This window comes from Sminthopsis crassicaudata, chromosome 1 (assembly GCF_048593235.1).
Source record: "Sminthopsis crassicaudata isolate SCR6 chromosome 1, ASM4859323v1, whole genome shotgun sequence".
In the NCBI taxonomy this organism is placed as follows: domain Eukaryota; kingdom Metazoa; phylum Chordata; class Mammalia; order Dasyuromorphia; family Dasyuridae; genus Sminthopsis; species Sminthopsis crassicaudata.
Window position 1 is genome coordinate 144,743,535 of NC_133617.1, and position 16,886 is coordinate 144,760,420.

General features: G+C 35.7%; 1 protein-coding gene across 3 annotated transcripts in view; it reads right to left on the reverse strand.

Moving 5' to 3' along the window:
• The window catches only part of CPQ (carboxypeptidase Q), a 651,739-nt gene that overhangs the window by 73,681 nt on the left and 561,172 nt on the right, over positions 1-16,886 (reverse strand). For all 3 annotated transcript variants that reach the window (XM_074268920.1, XM_074268909.1, XM_074268930.1), the window contains one exon: positions 7,770-7,971. In XM_074268920.1, coding sequence (XP_074125021.1) covers positions 7,770-7,971 — 202 coding nt within the window. The remainder of the gene's footprint in view (positions 1-7,769; positions 7,972-16,886) is intronic.

The following is a 16,886-nucleotide window of genomic DNA, read 5'->3' on the forward strand; positions in this document are numbered from 1 at the left end:
CTTATGTAATAGTGCTTCAAAATCTCACAAAAGCTTCAAATGGATCTCTTTCCCCTCCCTGCCTTTCTTCTATTTCTCCTCCTCCTCCTCCTCCTCTTCCTTTTCCTTATCTTCTTCCTCCTCCTCTTCAACCTCTTTTTCCTCCTCTTCTTTCTTCTTTCTCTCTCTCTCTCTCCCTCTCTTTCTGTCATCTGTCTCTCTCTATACACACACACACACACACACACACACACACACACACACACAAATATTTTCCAATCCAACTGCTTTTATGTCTTGGTTTTCTTTAATGTCATTTCTATACCTCAGGGATTATGATATTCTGCTAGCCTCTCTCTGTCTGGGATCTATCTCCTAACTTTATCATATGACCGAAATTTTTCTCTTCAAGGACATCATTTCTAAAGCTTTTTACTTTTTTTCCAACCTCATACTCTCTGCAATATTCGACACTGTAATGATTGACATCTCTTCCTGCCTAGTCTTTGAGTTTTTGTGTCAGAGTGATCTCTTCTGGTTCTCCTTTTACTTGTCAGATCATTCCTGTGTCCAGATTATTGTCTACAGGTAGGTGAATCCTCAGGTTCTCTTCCCTCTTCTTCTTCCCTGATTTTTTTTTCCTCCTCCTCCTCTTCCTTTTCCTTTTCTTTCTTCTTCTTTCCTCTCCTCTCTAAAATCTCTTTGTTCATGATCTCTTCAACTCCTACAGTTTGAATTACTATTTTCTTGCAGATGACTCCCAAATCCATCTATCAAACCTTTATTTCTCTCCAAGACCTCACCACTAACTGATTTCTAGACAACTCCATTTGGATGTCCTATACACTTCACTAACCAATGATCAAAATAGAAATTATTTTTTTCCCCAAACACTCTTGTAACATTCCTACTTTTGGGAACAACCACCACCCTCCATGTTATTCCAGTCTTCTCAACTTCGGCGTCATTCTATATTCTTTCCTCTTCCTCACTCTCCATATGAAATTACTTGCCAAATCTTGCCACTGTAATCTCCATAACTTTTGCCCAGTTCCTCTTCTCTCCATTCAAGTAGGTATTTCACTAGTTCAGGTCCACATCTCTGCCAATTTAGATTTTTGCAGTAAATTAGTTATTGGTCTCTTTGCCTCTAGTATCTCCCTTTACCAGACTATCTTCTACCCAGCAGCAAAAATGACATTCCTAAAACAGAGATGTAACCATATCATTCTGTTTTATGATAAACATCAGTGGCTGTCCACTACCTCTGGGATAAAAACTTTTAAGTTTACTATTTAAAGATTTAAAATCCTTCATAATCTAGCTTCAATTCACCCTGCCAAACTTAGTTCACAAAACTTATAATTATGCACTTTATGCACCAGTCAAACCAGTATTTTTTGGGGGGGTCCCTTTTAAACAATATTCCGTGTCCCACATCCATACCTTTTCATAGACTATCTCTGATGCTTTTTGCCCTCACTTTTGACTCTCAGAACTACTACCTTCAGTTACAAGAACCAACTCAGGAGTCTACCTCTTACCTAAGGCTTACCTCCACTGTTAGCAATCCTCTGTTCCCCAAATACTTTGTATATGAATTGAATTAATTTTGTATTAATCTATATTTATTTATATACTTTTCTTCTAATAGAAAGTAAGGTCCTTGAAGGGAAGAACTATTTTCATTTTTATCTTTGTATCCTCAGTTCCATATTATTATTATTATTACTATTAATACATATCTGTGGAATTGAATTGAAAAGTTCTCAGCTCAGTTTGAAAAAACTTTGCTTCACTGATGGAGAGTTCTTCTGTCTTAACAAAAGGCCATTCAAAGAAAGGGCTTGATTTAAAAAAAAAAAGTTTAGTGAGTGATTCTTCAGATGCCAATTCAATTAGTATACTTACATTGGTAATAATGCTTATATTTTAGCCATTCCAGTGTATTAGGTCTCCAAGGGGAGAGAGCACCCAACTGGTACATTTTTATTTTCCATTTGAGACTGCTACTCTTTTTCTTTTTTTTCCCCCTCAAATTTCATTTCTGAGATTTTCAGTGAAGAATAAGAATCACAAGGAAAGTAGCCTCAATTTAACTTCTAGGAATAGTATAAAAAATTTGAAATACTCAATACTAGCTTCAAAAGACTAAGGGGAAGACAGTAATCATCCAGTTTCCATTATAGGACTCAAAAGAAAACTAAAGAGAATTCCAGGAGAACATTTATTGCTTTAAATGAACCACTGACTACAATAGCATACAATACAATACAATAGAGGGGAGCCACAAAGGAAATGGGTTATGAAAAAAATAAAAGGAACTATTTAGAACAAACTCCTTTCATTACAGTCTGGTATCAAGTTGAACTAAAATCCTTCCTATTAGTGGAAATGAAGAAATGTATCCCTTAAGATACTTAAAAGTAATTAGAAAAACATAGTATATGATTCCATTCGTCCAGCTACCCCAATCATGTTATCATGGGACTGGAGGATTTTTGGTATCCATGATGCGCTTCATATTTCCGTTTAAAAAAAAAAAAAAAAAGTTAACAATTTAACAAGATTAACCAACAGGCCAGCAATTGCAACCTATTATTATTGAATAGATCAGGCTTTATGCAAGTTTTATATATGAAAAACAAAAAACAAACAAAAGCAATGATAGGACTATCTTAGCTATCCAGCTTACTGAGAAAGACAGACTTTATAGAAATGTGCATTCCTTACATAAGCTCCAGTAGTAGTATGTATCAACACAAATACTGAGTTACTAGATGAAGGTTCTAGTCTCAGATCAAACATTGATTATTTCTAAATGTGAAGCTATGATTAAATAGGATGTCCAAGTTTGGCTTCCAGGTCTAGAATTCTATGGTTCTAGTAAATTTAGTCTAGTAAAGTTTAGTTTAGTTAATTAACTTCCTCCCCTCTCTCCTATATTTCACCAAAATTTTGCCCAAAGCTATATATAGTAAATAGACTGATTTGGAGTTTTGCATATGCTTAGTAAATGATGATTCATTGAAGCATTCATCTTAAAAAACTTTCAGCTTAAGAAATAGGATTTCAGGAGAAACAATTCTTCAGTCTAATTTAAATGTCACTGGCCATGCCTCTCGGTAGTAAGTTGATGACTAACTGCAGAAGGAACAATAATAAATGACCAGAGAAAAAATTTAATGAAGATAGGGATTCCATCTTACTCCTCTTCATTTCCTCCACAGTAATAAACACACAAAGAACAAAGTTTATAATAGACCTTTCATAGATATTTATTGAATGTCCCTGATCATTTAACTTTCCTACTGAAGGAGTTGCCCATTCCCTGTAAGGACAAATACTAATTCCATTGCATTTAATACCCCTCACAATCTGAGTCTAGAATATCTTTCTAGATAATTACTTATCATTCCACTTTATGGATTCTAGTTTTAGCCAACCTGCCTTAATGCTTTTCCCTGTAACTGATATCTCATTTCCTACCTTGATGCATTTGTAAAGTCTATTTACTATTGCACATCACCTAAAATGTTCTCTTTTCTTATCTTTACATTTTAGACACCTTAGCTCCCTACTAAACTCAAACCAAGTTCTACCTCCTTCAAGTAGCCTTTCCTAATTATTCCAAATTAGTGTCTCACTTTTGAAATAACATTGTGCTTATTTTATCTCTGTTCTCTATTATTTTATGCACAAAATTGTTCTATTTTCCTAGGACAGTGTCAGTCTTGGGGATGAGAGACGGTCTCATATCTCACTTGGATCCATTGGACCTAGTAGATTATAGTGTAATAGATACATAGACACATAGAGCCTGCTCAAAATGCTTGTTGATTGACTCACACTTTGGGATAGTTTAAGTTGTCTGGTCTAATGATATACTTACTAGTGCTATGCACAGGACTGTTCCTTTAAGGCAATCTCAAAGTTTGGTTAACATACACACAGAAAGAATGAAAAGAATTTGCAACTTGTATTTTTTTTAAAGATAGTTTATCCTATTTTTAGTTATGAAAGATTATTTTAAGTTTTAAAGCCAAAAAATGATTATTATCTACATTGACACAAGTAGAAATTTAGCCATTGAATGCCACCATTACTACCATGACCCCTGAAACCCACTCCCCACAAAACACTTAAATACATGTAGTATACTGTTGGTGAAGTCTACTTTACAATAAAAAAAATCTGGGTTTTTTGTATAGCAAGGAGGGAGTAGTTATTTCTAGTTTTTTGTAGCTATAGAACAAATAGTTCAAAACAACAACAGAAAATAAAGTCCTTGAGGGCAGGCATTGACATGGCAACATTTTTTTCCTCCTTCTGTATCACTACTGCCTTTCATGGTGCACATAATTTGACAGGAAGAAGGAACAAGAATTTATGAAGCACCTATTATGTGGCAGCACTTTGTTAAGCACTATAGATAGTATCTTATCTGATGCTCACAACAACCCTGGCATCTCCATTTTACAGTTAAGACAGACTGAAGTAAGGAGACTTGTGTAGCTGTAGGATTAATCTAGCATCGAAATTCATATTCAACAGACAGAGTCTTAAAGAGGATGAGTACAAGTTTATTACTGCTCAGACCCTTGATTTATACAAGATATAAGAAAAGAAAAAACTTATACTATGAAAGTAATGAGCAATTAGCAAACACGGTGATGACCAAGATGACATAACTAATAGACGACATACAATACACATCATCACTACTACAAGGAAGCACTAGCACCTGAAGTCCTCTAGCTAAGAGAACCTGGGTCACAGTTGTTCAGAGTCTCAAGTAGGAGGCTTAAGCAAGAGCACCAAACTTACTAAGTGAATTCTCAAAGTTCCTTTCCACGAAGAAGTTTTTATAGGCTAAGAACAAAGAAGACACTATGCTAAATAATCTCAGTTGATATGTGACCCTTGAGACAGAGTAGCCCTCCTGGGTTACAGGATGTTCTATCACAAAAGGTCCAAAAGAGAATATTTGTTTATTCCTTTAGGAGGATTATATTTACTCCAGAAACTGGCCAGATTTATGGGGTAAACACAAACCTACCATAAAGGATGTTCATTAATTATAGTACCAGGAAGATGGACAATCTTCCTAATGCTTCCTGTGATTATATTAGATAACTGAGAGCACGTTCCAAAATTCTCAGCAAACAAATTTACACAAAGGCATGCCTGAGACTTACTGGGATTTCTTACTAGAATCCTCTATAATAACTAATATACCTGAGATTGAATTTGAACTCAAACCTTGACTCTAGGCCCAGCATTCTTATCCACTTATCTGGGTTAGCTACAGAAATATTTTCCAAAATAATGATAGGATGTAAGCTCCTTGAGGTCAGGGGCTAATAGTTTTTTGTTTTGTTTTTTTCCTTTGTGTCTTTATTGCCTCTCATTGTATTTATCTTTATTAGATGTTTTTAGAATTGAAATGATTTCAAAATTAAAAAATGATTGAAAGTTGAGTCTAAGCTTCTAGAGAGCAGCTGGTATAAGGTTACCTGTCCCCCTCCACTCCTTTTTCTTTAAAGATAGGGCCTGAAAACAAGCTCAGTTGAGAAAAATTCAGATGAAATGCAGCATGAGACTCAACCTGATCTCCCAGCTGTTACTGCTACTTAATCCTATGTTGCTACATGCAGGATGTAAGTATACTATAGCAACCAAAGTTATTTGCTGAGACAACTATCTACAAATAGCCTTCATACCATGATGATGACACAGTGGTAGGAAGCCCAAATCAAATGCTGTCACAGAATGGCATCGTCTACTCTCTCTTGCATTTTCTTGAGGGTAGAAGGGAGTTAACATTACAGGAAGTTTTCTTCTGTCATAATATACTTGCTTTTTAGATGATGGGTACTAGAGGAAGAAAGACAGGTGGCTGATCACCTATATCCAAAAGGCCCCTAGGAATCAGTCTGTATCCCTCACTTCTAATACTGTGGCCTAGTTTGTTTTTTCAGCTTGGCCAAGAGTTTAAAGTATAAAATGATGGTCACACAATATTTCATAAATGTATCTCCACTGGTTCATGTGCGCTCATTTTCCACTAAGATTTTTACTTCACAGAATCATAGATTTAGAGCTGGTAAGGATCTTAAGACCCTTTGTTCCAGTGATTTTTATTTTATAGATGATAAATAATAATCATTAATAACAGTAATAGTTATTATTTAGATAGCATTTAACAATGTGCCAGGTACTATTCTAAGTGCTTTATAATTATTGTTTTATTTATTCTTGGCAATAAATCCTTGGAGGTAGATGCTAGAGTACTTGATCTGGAGACTAGAAAATCTGAGTTCAAATCCCACATCTATGGGGATCTTGACTTGATCTAACTATGTGATCTTGAACAAGTCACTTAATTTATTTGTGTTAGGATTACTAAGTGAGAACTGAGGTTTTCTGGACAATTACAAGGTGAGAACTCAGGTTGACTTGATAGAGGGGGCAAGCTCATTGGCTGGGGTGGTTCTTCCCAGAAGCCCTTGCATTATTCCACGCCCATTCTCTGGGAGAATAAAAAAGAGGACTCTCAGAGAAAGAAGAGGACTCTGAATTGCATCAGGCTTGACGGGGCTCTCTGCAGGAAGGGAAGTCACTTCTTTGGACAAGAGTTAACAGCAACTGCCTGGAGACAACGGTTCATTACAGGAAGAAGAATCTGTCTGAGAGATTTGAGTAGACACAGCAGATCTCTTCCCAGAGAGCAATCCAGCAGCTTCTGGAGACGATAGCTCGCTACATATTTGTACTTCAGTTTCCTCATGTATAAAATAAGCATACTAATAGCATCTACCTTCCAAGAGTGTTACAAGGAACACAGTTCCTGGCAGGTAGTAAGTACTATATTAAAAGCTATTACTAATACTAATACTAGTGTCAGAAACTAGACTTGAGCCCTTCCTGCTAGTACTTTATTCACTATACCACTTTGCTCAATAAGAAAACAAAATGAAAATAAGGAATATATGATCCTCCAAGATTATTCTCTTTATGGCTCTTATAGCTTTTTTTGTAACCCAGACCTTTCCTACATTTATACTTTTCTTACACTTTATATCTTTTTATATACAATGTCATACATGACATTGGGCAACTTGCTATTTCAAACCCATGATACGCTTATCTTCTGGCTTTGTAACTTTCCACAAGCTGTCTCACATAGCTGGAATGGTCTCCTTTTTCACCTCAGCCTCCTGATTTTCCTGGCCTCCTTTAAACCTCAGCTCAAATTCCACCTTCTGCAAGAGAGTCTCAGTCACGCCACTCCCAGTGCTAGTGTCCCGCTTTGAAAATTATACCCTATTCAGTAAGACTTATACTGTTATATATTAAGATTTACATTTACACTGTATATATCTTATAGGTATTTAATTGCATGTTGTTTACCCCCCATTAAAATGTAAGCTCATTGAAGGCAGGGTCCATGTTTTTGCTTTTTTTTTTTTTTTTTTTTTTTTTTTTTTTTTTTTTTTTTGCATACTCAGCTGTTAAGTGAATTCAGAAGGCTAGAACCCTAAGAAAATGGTGAAGCCATGAGGGATCCAAGTTATGGGAAATGCTTGGGTTCAGCAGATTTTCCTGGATACTTCTCAAATCACAATGGTTAGCTAATTACCTACACCATCAGTAAATAGGCTCATTTCTGACATTTCCATCTGGTCATTTTAGAACAGAGCTTTAGAATGTCAAAAGTTGTGATTGTATAATTCAATTTACTTCACTTAAATTAAACATTTCTTTTTTTCTGAGTCAAGCATTCTTACCAGGTACTCCAGCTTTGATCCAATAGTTAATGTCAGTTCCATCTCCATCCTCAAAGACTTGAGTGATATTTATGGGTTGTAGCAGGTTCATAACCTCCTTTATAATAGCCCGGGCTTTATCACTTCCAGTGAATGCCAAACCTGTGGGCATGAAATTGCCCAAGTCAGACTCCATTACCAGGCTGAAGTTAGAGATGTTGACCTAAACATAAGAGAGAAAACAGTTTAGTTCACATTCATTCACTTCAATTTTCTCTTGTGGTGCAACAGCACCACAAATCCCTTACTCATTTGTTCCTATAATGATAAGTTTTTTGGCTTAGAAGGGTTAATATCTCAGAGTCATATAGTAAATTAAGCAGGGCAGCCTGTAGTCTGGCAATATTAGCATTTGCCTACCTCACACAATTAAATATTAATGAGGTGTCTACTATATGCAATGGCAATTGGTTCTGGAGTTACAAATACAAGAAGGAAAATCACCTTATCTTCAAGGAGATCTCTATTGCCCAGTTAAAAGTCTATTTGAAAAGATAATTAATGAACATAATAAAACACAATTTAAAATAAAAACTGTCATGAAAATGAATATTCTCCATGACATATCTAACATTTAAATCAGGCTTTATGATTTGAAAAGCACTTTATTTATATTCTATCTCGTTTGGGCTTCACAACAACCCTATAAAATGAGTTCTACAAATATAAGCACCCATAGATCTAAGCTGCATGTTCTGCACCATTTGAAATCTGGGTTCTTATTAAGTCTGGGAGATTTGATTTGAGTTTCTGATTCTGTTGTTCTTTCTGTTGAATTCCCAGAGTAGGAGGTAGTAGTTCAAGGCCTCAAACAATCTCCCTGGTGCAAAACTGCAGAGTCCCATTCCCAGGTGGCTGAGCCTGAGTGGCCCATGTAGAAACTCTTTCTAAATTAAGTTAGCTGGAGAACCACAGTGATGAGGAGGTAGTCTCTGTTTTCAGTGGAAGAGCTTAAAATACAAGAAACTCTCAGCAGGTTACCGAGCTCAAACTTGCTTAGCTATTAAAATTCCACAAGTTTAAAGCACTTTCCTACTGGCAAGTCCATCTGTTTGTCAGCTTCCATCTGCCTCTTTACTTTGTTTGCACTGGCTACTATCATCCCAAGATACAATAAAGTGTTTAATGATATCTTCATTTTATTATAACTATGGTCACTGAGTAAATAACAAATAGTAAATTAATAATACATCAGTAGGAAGAGTGGAAGAATAATACATCAGTATTAATAATTATATTAGTAAATAGTAAATTAGTAATACATCAGTATAAAGGGTAGGAAGAATAATACATCAGTAGGAAGATTCAGGGTAGGAGGACCTGGATTCAAATTTTAATTCTCTCTATGCAACTCTGACCAAGTCATGCAAACCCCTTTAGGGGTTCCTTTTCTTCATCTACAAAATGAAGGAGATAAGTTGGATGGCCTCTCAAGCCACTTTCAGTTTTAAATTTATAATCCTATGATCCCAAGTAATACTTACTCTGAATTATATGAGGGAATAGATTTTAAGTCACTACCAAGAAGAATTTTCTTATAATTGGAGTTAACTCAATAAGAAACGGTTTCTCTGTAAGAAGTGAGTTTCCTGTCATTAGATATATTCAAGCAAGGGCTGAATGACTACTTATCAGAGATATTATAAAAGTAACTTTTGCAATAAGGAGGATCTAGTTTATCTCTCAATCCCCATAAAACTCTGAAAAATCTATTCTTCCCCCCACCCTCATCATTTATTCTAAATAAACACATCTATTAAGCTATTACTCCAGCACTGAACTAGAGATCAAATTTGAATTCTGGTCCTTTCTATCTCACTAGGGTAAGTAGTTGGTTCAATGGATCCAGTTCCAGGCCTGGAATTAGGAAGACTTAGATTCAAATCAGCCTCAACTACTAGCTGTGTAATCCCGGCCAAATCATTTAACCCTATTTGACTCAGTTTCCTCATCTGTAAAATGAACTAGGGAGGGAATGGCAAAAGACTCCAGTTTCTTTGCCAAGAAAACTCCAAAATGAGGTGACAGAGTCAGACATGACTTAAAAATGACTAAACAACCACTGTGTCACAAACTTGCTATGTGACATTATGTCAAGACAAATCTCTATGGGTCTCAGTTTACGCTTTTTAATATAAAGGAAGGAATTAGACCCATTTATCTCTAAGGTTCCTAGAACTAATATTCTATGAATTTTTAATACTTAGTTACATATAAATTTTGATTTCTGCAAATTTTTTGAGGTTAGATAAATATTTCTATAAGCTATTTCTGAGACTATAATGGTTTTCTGATTTTAAATATAGAAACTTATTTGTGCTGTAAGAAAATCACAAAACCTAAAAAGGGCTCTTCAAATATTAGCAGCAAAGTAAATGAGGTCCACCATATAGTAAAGTCTTTAAATTTTCTAGATAAAGATTAATGAGCCACAAGTATGAGAAAAATCTGCCCAGGTCTTTATGTAATATGGGACTTTTTGACTTAAAAGATAGGAGAAAAATAAGATAAATTCCAGCTGAGATAATAATTTGGAAACACCATCAACATAATGATGACCCAGAAGAAGGAGACCTAAAGCAAATGATATGGCATTGCTGTACAATCTACCCTTTCTTGCTGTTTTTTGTAGAGAAGAGGGTTTTGCAGAAGAGGCCAGATATAAGGAATTTTCTTCCATAGTGATATACCTGCTCCCTAGTAAGCACCAAAAGAAGAAAGACAAGTAGAAGTTCAGGACTACTCTAGAAGTCAGAACATGTATTTACTTTAATTCATGTATTCACATTAACAATAACGGAGAGGGGAGGATTCTGGGAAGATGGCAGAATAGGTCAGTAAATTCTAAGCTCTCAAGATTTTCCTCACAAATAGAACACATTTACTCCTCCAAGGTGAACACAGACTGAATGAAAGACACTGAGGAAAAAACGACAACAACAAAAAGAAATCCAAGAAAAACAAGATTGTGGAAAAAAGTTATCCAACTACCAAAAAAGATACAGAGTCTTAAAGATGAAAATAACTCTTTGAAAATCAGAATTGGGCAAGGGGAAGCCAGTGAAGCTATAATATCAAGAAATAACAAAACTGAATGTAAAGAATGGAAAAAAAAGAACATAATATGAAACATTTTATTAAAAAAACAACAGATCTGGAGAACAAATCAAAAGGAGAGAATATAGGAATAATTGGACTATCTGAAAGCTGTAACCAAAAAAAGGGCCTTGATACAATAACGCAAAAAATAATCCAAGAAAATTGTTCTGGAGTAGAACATGAGGGGAAAGTAGAAATAGAAAAAAAAAAAAATCACTGATCACTACCTCAAAGAGATCCTTTCTGGAAAACACATAGGGATATTATGGCCATATTTCAAAATCCCCAGATCAAATTGAAAATTTTGCAATAAACAAGAAAAAAATAATCCAAATATGCTGGAGCTATAATTAGAATTGTAGAGATCTTAGCAACAGCTACAATAAAAGATCATAGATCCTGGAATCATACATACTGGCAATCAAAAGAATTAAGCTTGTGGCCAAAAGTATCATACCCAGAAAATTATCCACAAAATTAAATGAAAAAAAAGAAGGACATTATTTTCAAAACTTTCTTTTAATTAAACCTGAACTTAATAGAAAATTTAAGATCTAATATCCAATAATAATTTCAAGGAACTTATCCTGGACAAATTGTTTATTATTTTTACATGGAAATATATACCATATGTTTAAGATGGTATTAGAGCCATTTCTGAAGTTTTTTGTTGTTGTTGTTTGAGGGCACAGAATTTACACTCATACCATTATTATTGTTGTTTAATTGGATCCAACTTTGTGTTCCATTTAGAGTTTTCTTGGCAAAGATGCTGGAGTAGTTTGCTATTTCTTTCTCCAACTTATTTTTTTCTTGGCTCTGAAACCTGTACTCTACCCACTAAGCTACGCTAACTCCATCTAATGTCTATGGGACTTTTGTGAGGTGATTTTCTGAGATAGAATTTAGTGATGAGATTAGGGTTATAAAATAAAATATGACTCCTCAACTGTAGCTACCAATGTTGTACTATGATGATGTCACTGGAATTAATAATATGTGAGATTTGCATTACATTCAGACCTCATGTTAATCCCTTGTTTAACTAGCTTGGTGATGTCTGGTCAGCAAATCTGCCATGAAATTCTGCAATCCTCATCAGTTTCCCCTCTTTTGTCTTCCACAACACACACACACACACACACACACACACACACAGAGCATAAAAACAAAAACAAAAACATACTGAAATAAAGGAGGGCTTCCAACATTGATCCCAGAACTCTTCTTCAGGGAAAGGAAAAACCCAACAGCCCTAATTATCTACCATTTAGATTAAAAGTGGAGACTAGTGTAGAAGTGAACTGTTATGCTTTGACAGCTAAGTGCTAATGAGGCAGCTGGGTTCAATGGAGAGAGTCCTAGGATGACAATTTCCAGAGACCTTGCATTCTAGTTCAATAAATGACAAGTTGAGCCACTTTAGGGGAGAGTTAATCCTTCCCTCTTTCTCCCAGTTATGTAGCCTGGGCTGCTCCATCTATAACCTAGGGATAATACCATTCTTAAGAGGAAAAAATAAGAATGCCTAAACAAGAAAAATAGCTACTTAAAATAATAATGTATATGGCATCCATTCAAGGGACAGTGATGTGTAATGGATAGAGAATTGGCCATAGTAAAAAAGGCTTAGCCATTTTCATCTACTGGCAGTCTCAGTGCCTCAAGCAACCTTTCAAGACTCAAAGTCACAAAGAAGCTGAACTTCCCACTGGGAATTCATTATATCAATGAAATCATAGGTACAGTTGCTGTTATTATTTTTAATGTCATCCATATGTCAAAATTATACAAGACTCCTTGAAAGCCATAACAAATAATAGTAGCTAATAAGTTTATTTAACCCCCTCTTACAAACAAAGAAGGCATATGCTCCACAAAGTTGTTTGCCATGATCATGAAGGAGACAGGTCAGAATTCAAAGGGAAGAAGAATCTCCTGCAGATAGTGGGGAGTCCTGATTGTGCATGGAACTGTGATAAATGCATTTAACCTAGGAACCCTGCAAAGATTCCTGGATTGGATTCATAATTATTTTAGAGAGAGTAGTGTTTAACTAACTACATGAGTAAACCAAGCAGATGAGGAATTCCTATTTTCCCAGTTGGATGGAAAGCCTATAGAGTTCATCTAACGGAGCGCATGTGCACGAGCACACACACACACACACACACACACACACACACACACACACACACACACACATTCAGATATAGACATAGATATAGATGATGTGTACTGCAAATGATCAATGAATTAAATCCAAATAGAAAAGCAAAAAGATTGGATTGGCTTTGGGAAACTTCAAAGTTCTTTAAATTCAAATTTTATTTAGAAAAGATTTTTTAATACCAATATTTTCCTGTTCAAGTCATAGAACTGAAACTAACAATCACCAAAAAAATCAATAGAGAAGTACAGTAGTGGATATGAACAGACTCCCATACATTATAAACACAGAATTCTTAAGGAAGAGACATGTAAAATATGCCATTAAAGAAATCTATGGGTGAAAAAAATAGTAGCTGATCATATGGCTAGAGAGAAGGATAACAGATTGCAGTTATTAATACCAATGTAGTCCCGGGTCCAATCGTTCTCTAATATATTGTTATAATTGGCACTCTGTGGTATATAGCAGCCAGGTAGTGCAGTGAATTCAGTGCCTGGAGTCAGGAAAACCTAGTTCAAATCCAACCTCATGCATGTTAGTTGTATGATCCTGGACAAGTCACTTAACCTTTTTTATTTTACTTTCCTCATCTGTAAAATAAGTTGGAGAAAGAAATGGCAAACCACTCCAGCATCTTTGCCAAGAAAACTCTAAATGGAACACAGAGTTGGATCCAATTAAATAACAATAATAATGATATAAGTGTAAATTCTGTGCCCTCAAACAACAACATCAACAAAAAACTTGAGAAATGGCTGTAATACCATTAGGTTAATGGGAAATAAATAAATCTCCACTGGAGATGTGGATGGAGGAAGGAGGGCCTTTTGTTGTTCTTCTATCCCCTCCTCTTCTTTGCAGTTCAGGAGCTGCATGTGCAGGATGGATGCTAGGCCTACAAGGTGATTTGCTTAAGCAAAGGGAGTAAAAAAAGAACAAATATACTTTTCCTGTTGACCAAATATTTCCAGCTGATGAGAAATAAAGAGCCTAAAGTAAAAACTTGTTCTTGCTGTGAATTAGCCAGTACACACAATATCAATGCACCACAGCTCTGGGACCACTAGGTAGAGAAGTGTTTGATTTTTACTCATGCTAAATTTTATAAGCTGCTGCTAAAATGATAGCAGCCTCCCATTGTTTTCTATTTATATATAAATGTTCACATATGTTTTTGAATAAGAAACCTAAGAAAACAAACCACCCACAGTACATGACACTGCCTTTTCTCCTCATTTATAGAATCACTATCTAATTGTTAGCACATGGAGAGGAGGCCAGAAAAACAAAACTTCTTTGGACAAAGAATTGGGGATGAGTAAACCGGGTCATTGAAATGTTAGGAATCTCTGCTTCTCTAGAAGGTCTTCATCAACATCCTTATTCCTTGTCCTGCAATGAGTAATCGAGTAATTAAGCCATACCTCCCATGGATTTGGATAGCAAAACACCATAGGTTCCAGCAGAGGCAGCCTGCATTCATTCATGCAGCCCATTTTAGAATGTAGACTCAAAAAATGTTAGAGAGGGAAGGGACCTTGGAGATCAGCCCATCCCATATACTCAATATTTAGGGTGTCAGACAAAAAAGTATTTCATGTAACTGAATATTTTATTTCCTCCTGGAACAGGGCTGGGTTTGCCACTGCTGAATGAAACAAGCTGAGGTTGGATTTGTTCCGGTGGATAATTTTTGAAGAAATTAATAGATACACAGAGCTGTAGGATGCCCCATGGATCAGATATTAGCTCAGCTGCTCTGTGTTCACTTAAAATCTGCATTTTAAACCAGCATGTTAATTAAGAGCTGTTGAAATTGTCATTCAAAGGCTTGGCAGTTACCGCAAAGGTTAGCATTCTCTTCGATAATCTGTGGGAAAGCCTCCACAAGCAAAAATGAAGAACCTTGACCTGGGCTTGCTCCAGATTCAAAACTCTTAATATTTTTCTGTGTCTTTAAGGGTCACATTATCCACTCCCCAGAGAATTTGGTTAATTGTAGTCTAAATATATTAACAGTCTTTTAAAAAAATTGGAAAACCATATTAAATCAAAACACTTAAGATAAGTATTGACAGTTAGGTGACTCAATGGATAGAGTGCTATACTTAGAGCCAGGAAGACTTCAGTTCAAATTCTGCTAGTTGTACCTTGGACAAATCACTTAAGCTCTTTAAGATATAGGGATATCTTTTAGTTAATGGTGATAATAATAGCACCTATTAGAATTATAGTGAGGACCAAATATGATAACATCTTTGAGATACTATGTAAACTTTAAATTGCTATACAAGTACTAATTATTAGTAAGAGTAGTATTTATTAGGTTCTAGAAAACACTTTCTTGTGTTTTTATAGGATTCTAATATAGCAATACTCAGAAATGTAGAATTAGAATTTTCTTCCCCCCCCCCCCTCCAGGCTGGGGTTAAGTGACTTGCCCAGGGTCACACAGCTAGGAAGTGTTAAGTGTAGGAGACCAGATTTGAACTCCTGTCCTCCTGAATTCAGGACTGGTGCTCATCCACTGCGCCACCTAGCTGCCCCAGAATTAGAATTATCAAATAATTTTTCCCTTGGAAGATAAAACAAAAAACAAAAACAATTTAAAAACCCCCCAAAATTCCAGAGTTTTCTTCTTTGTTATAAAATATTCATTGCATTGTATGCCAATCAAGTGCCTTTGGTTCCATCCAAATGACAAGGGAATTTTTACTTCCAATTAATCCTGCAATTCATGTAGTCATTAAAGAATGAAGCATCAGTTTCAAATAGGCCAACAAAGTTTACTGACTTGGCTTAAGAAACTAATATATTACAGACATTAGTGATGTTTGGTCAGCTGCTTGCCTTAAGTTGAAATTCCAAAAACATATTTTCATACAATAAGTGTGCTGAGTTACTACACACCATCTTCTCCACCTGCAGCTGTGATCTTGGAATTTCTAGTTCAAATGGAAGAGGTAGAAAGGAGATAGAGTGGAGAATAAGCAACCCATGCTTCTTCACAGATTTTCTAATGTTTCTTTGTTTTACAACAAGCCTGACAGACAAAGTCAAGAATAGTGTTTCCCCTCCATAGCTGACTGCTGAGATACTTATAGTATATGGCTCAGCATTTGACCCTCTGACACAGTGTCCAGAACTCAGCTTTGATCCTTGGTCTTGCCTACCGGAGGAAGAGGCAGAAAAAGGCATGATGACAAAGTGGACAGATTCAAGTTATTTTTATTTGACAGCTAACCTCGTTTCAGCTTCGGGAAAATGGGCAGTCATTGTGTTGTTACATGAAGGCTGAAATAGAAGATATCTATTGAGATGTAAGTACAGTCTTAGTTCCAGACAGGAGAGGAAAATGAGTGATTTCTTGAGGTCTCCTTCCAGTATTGGGATTCTGGGCATGTGTACAGAGGGATGCTTATGTGTGACAAACCTGTGTTTACCAGCAATTTTCCAAGATGCCATCTGAGGCTGCCTTGATCTCAATGAATACTCCTCTCATGCTGGTTACAGTCAAAGAATAGCTCTTTAAACTTATTTAAAACAACAACAACAACAACCCACATCAACCCTTGGTGAATATCACTATGGTAACAATGGCAAACCAAGAGGCTTATGGAGAAATATGGTAAAAACATATGCTAAAAATCCCAAGTGTTTGTTTGGCAGGAAAAAAAAAAAAAGATGAAAAAAGACAATTACCAGCATATTCAGCTGATGCACTTAGAAAAAACTCAGATGGCAATAATGTCAATCTTGATTTCTAATTTTAGTCCAGCACAATGGAAGCAACAAGATGGTATAAA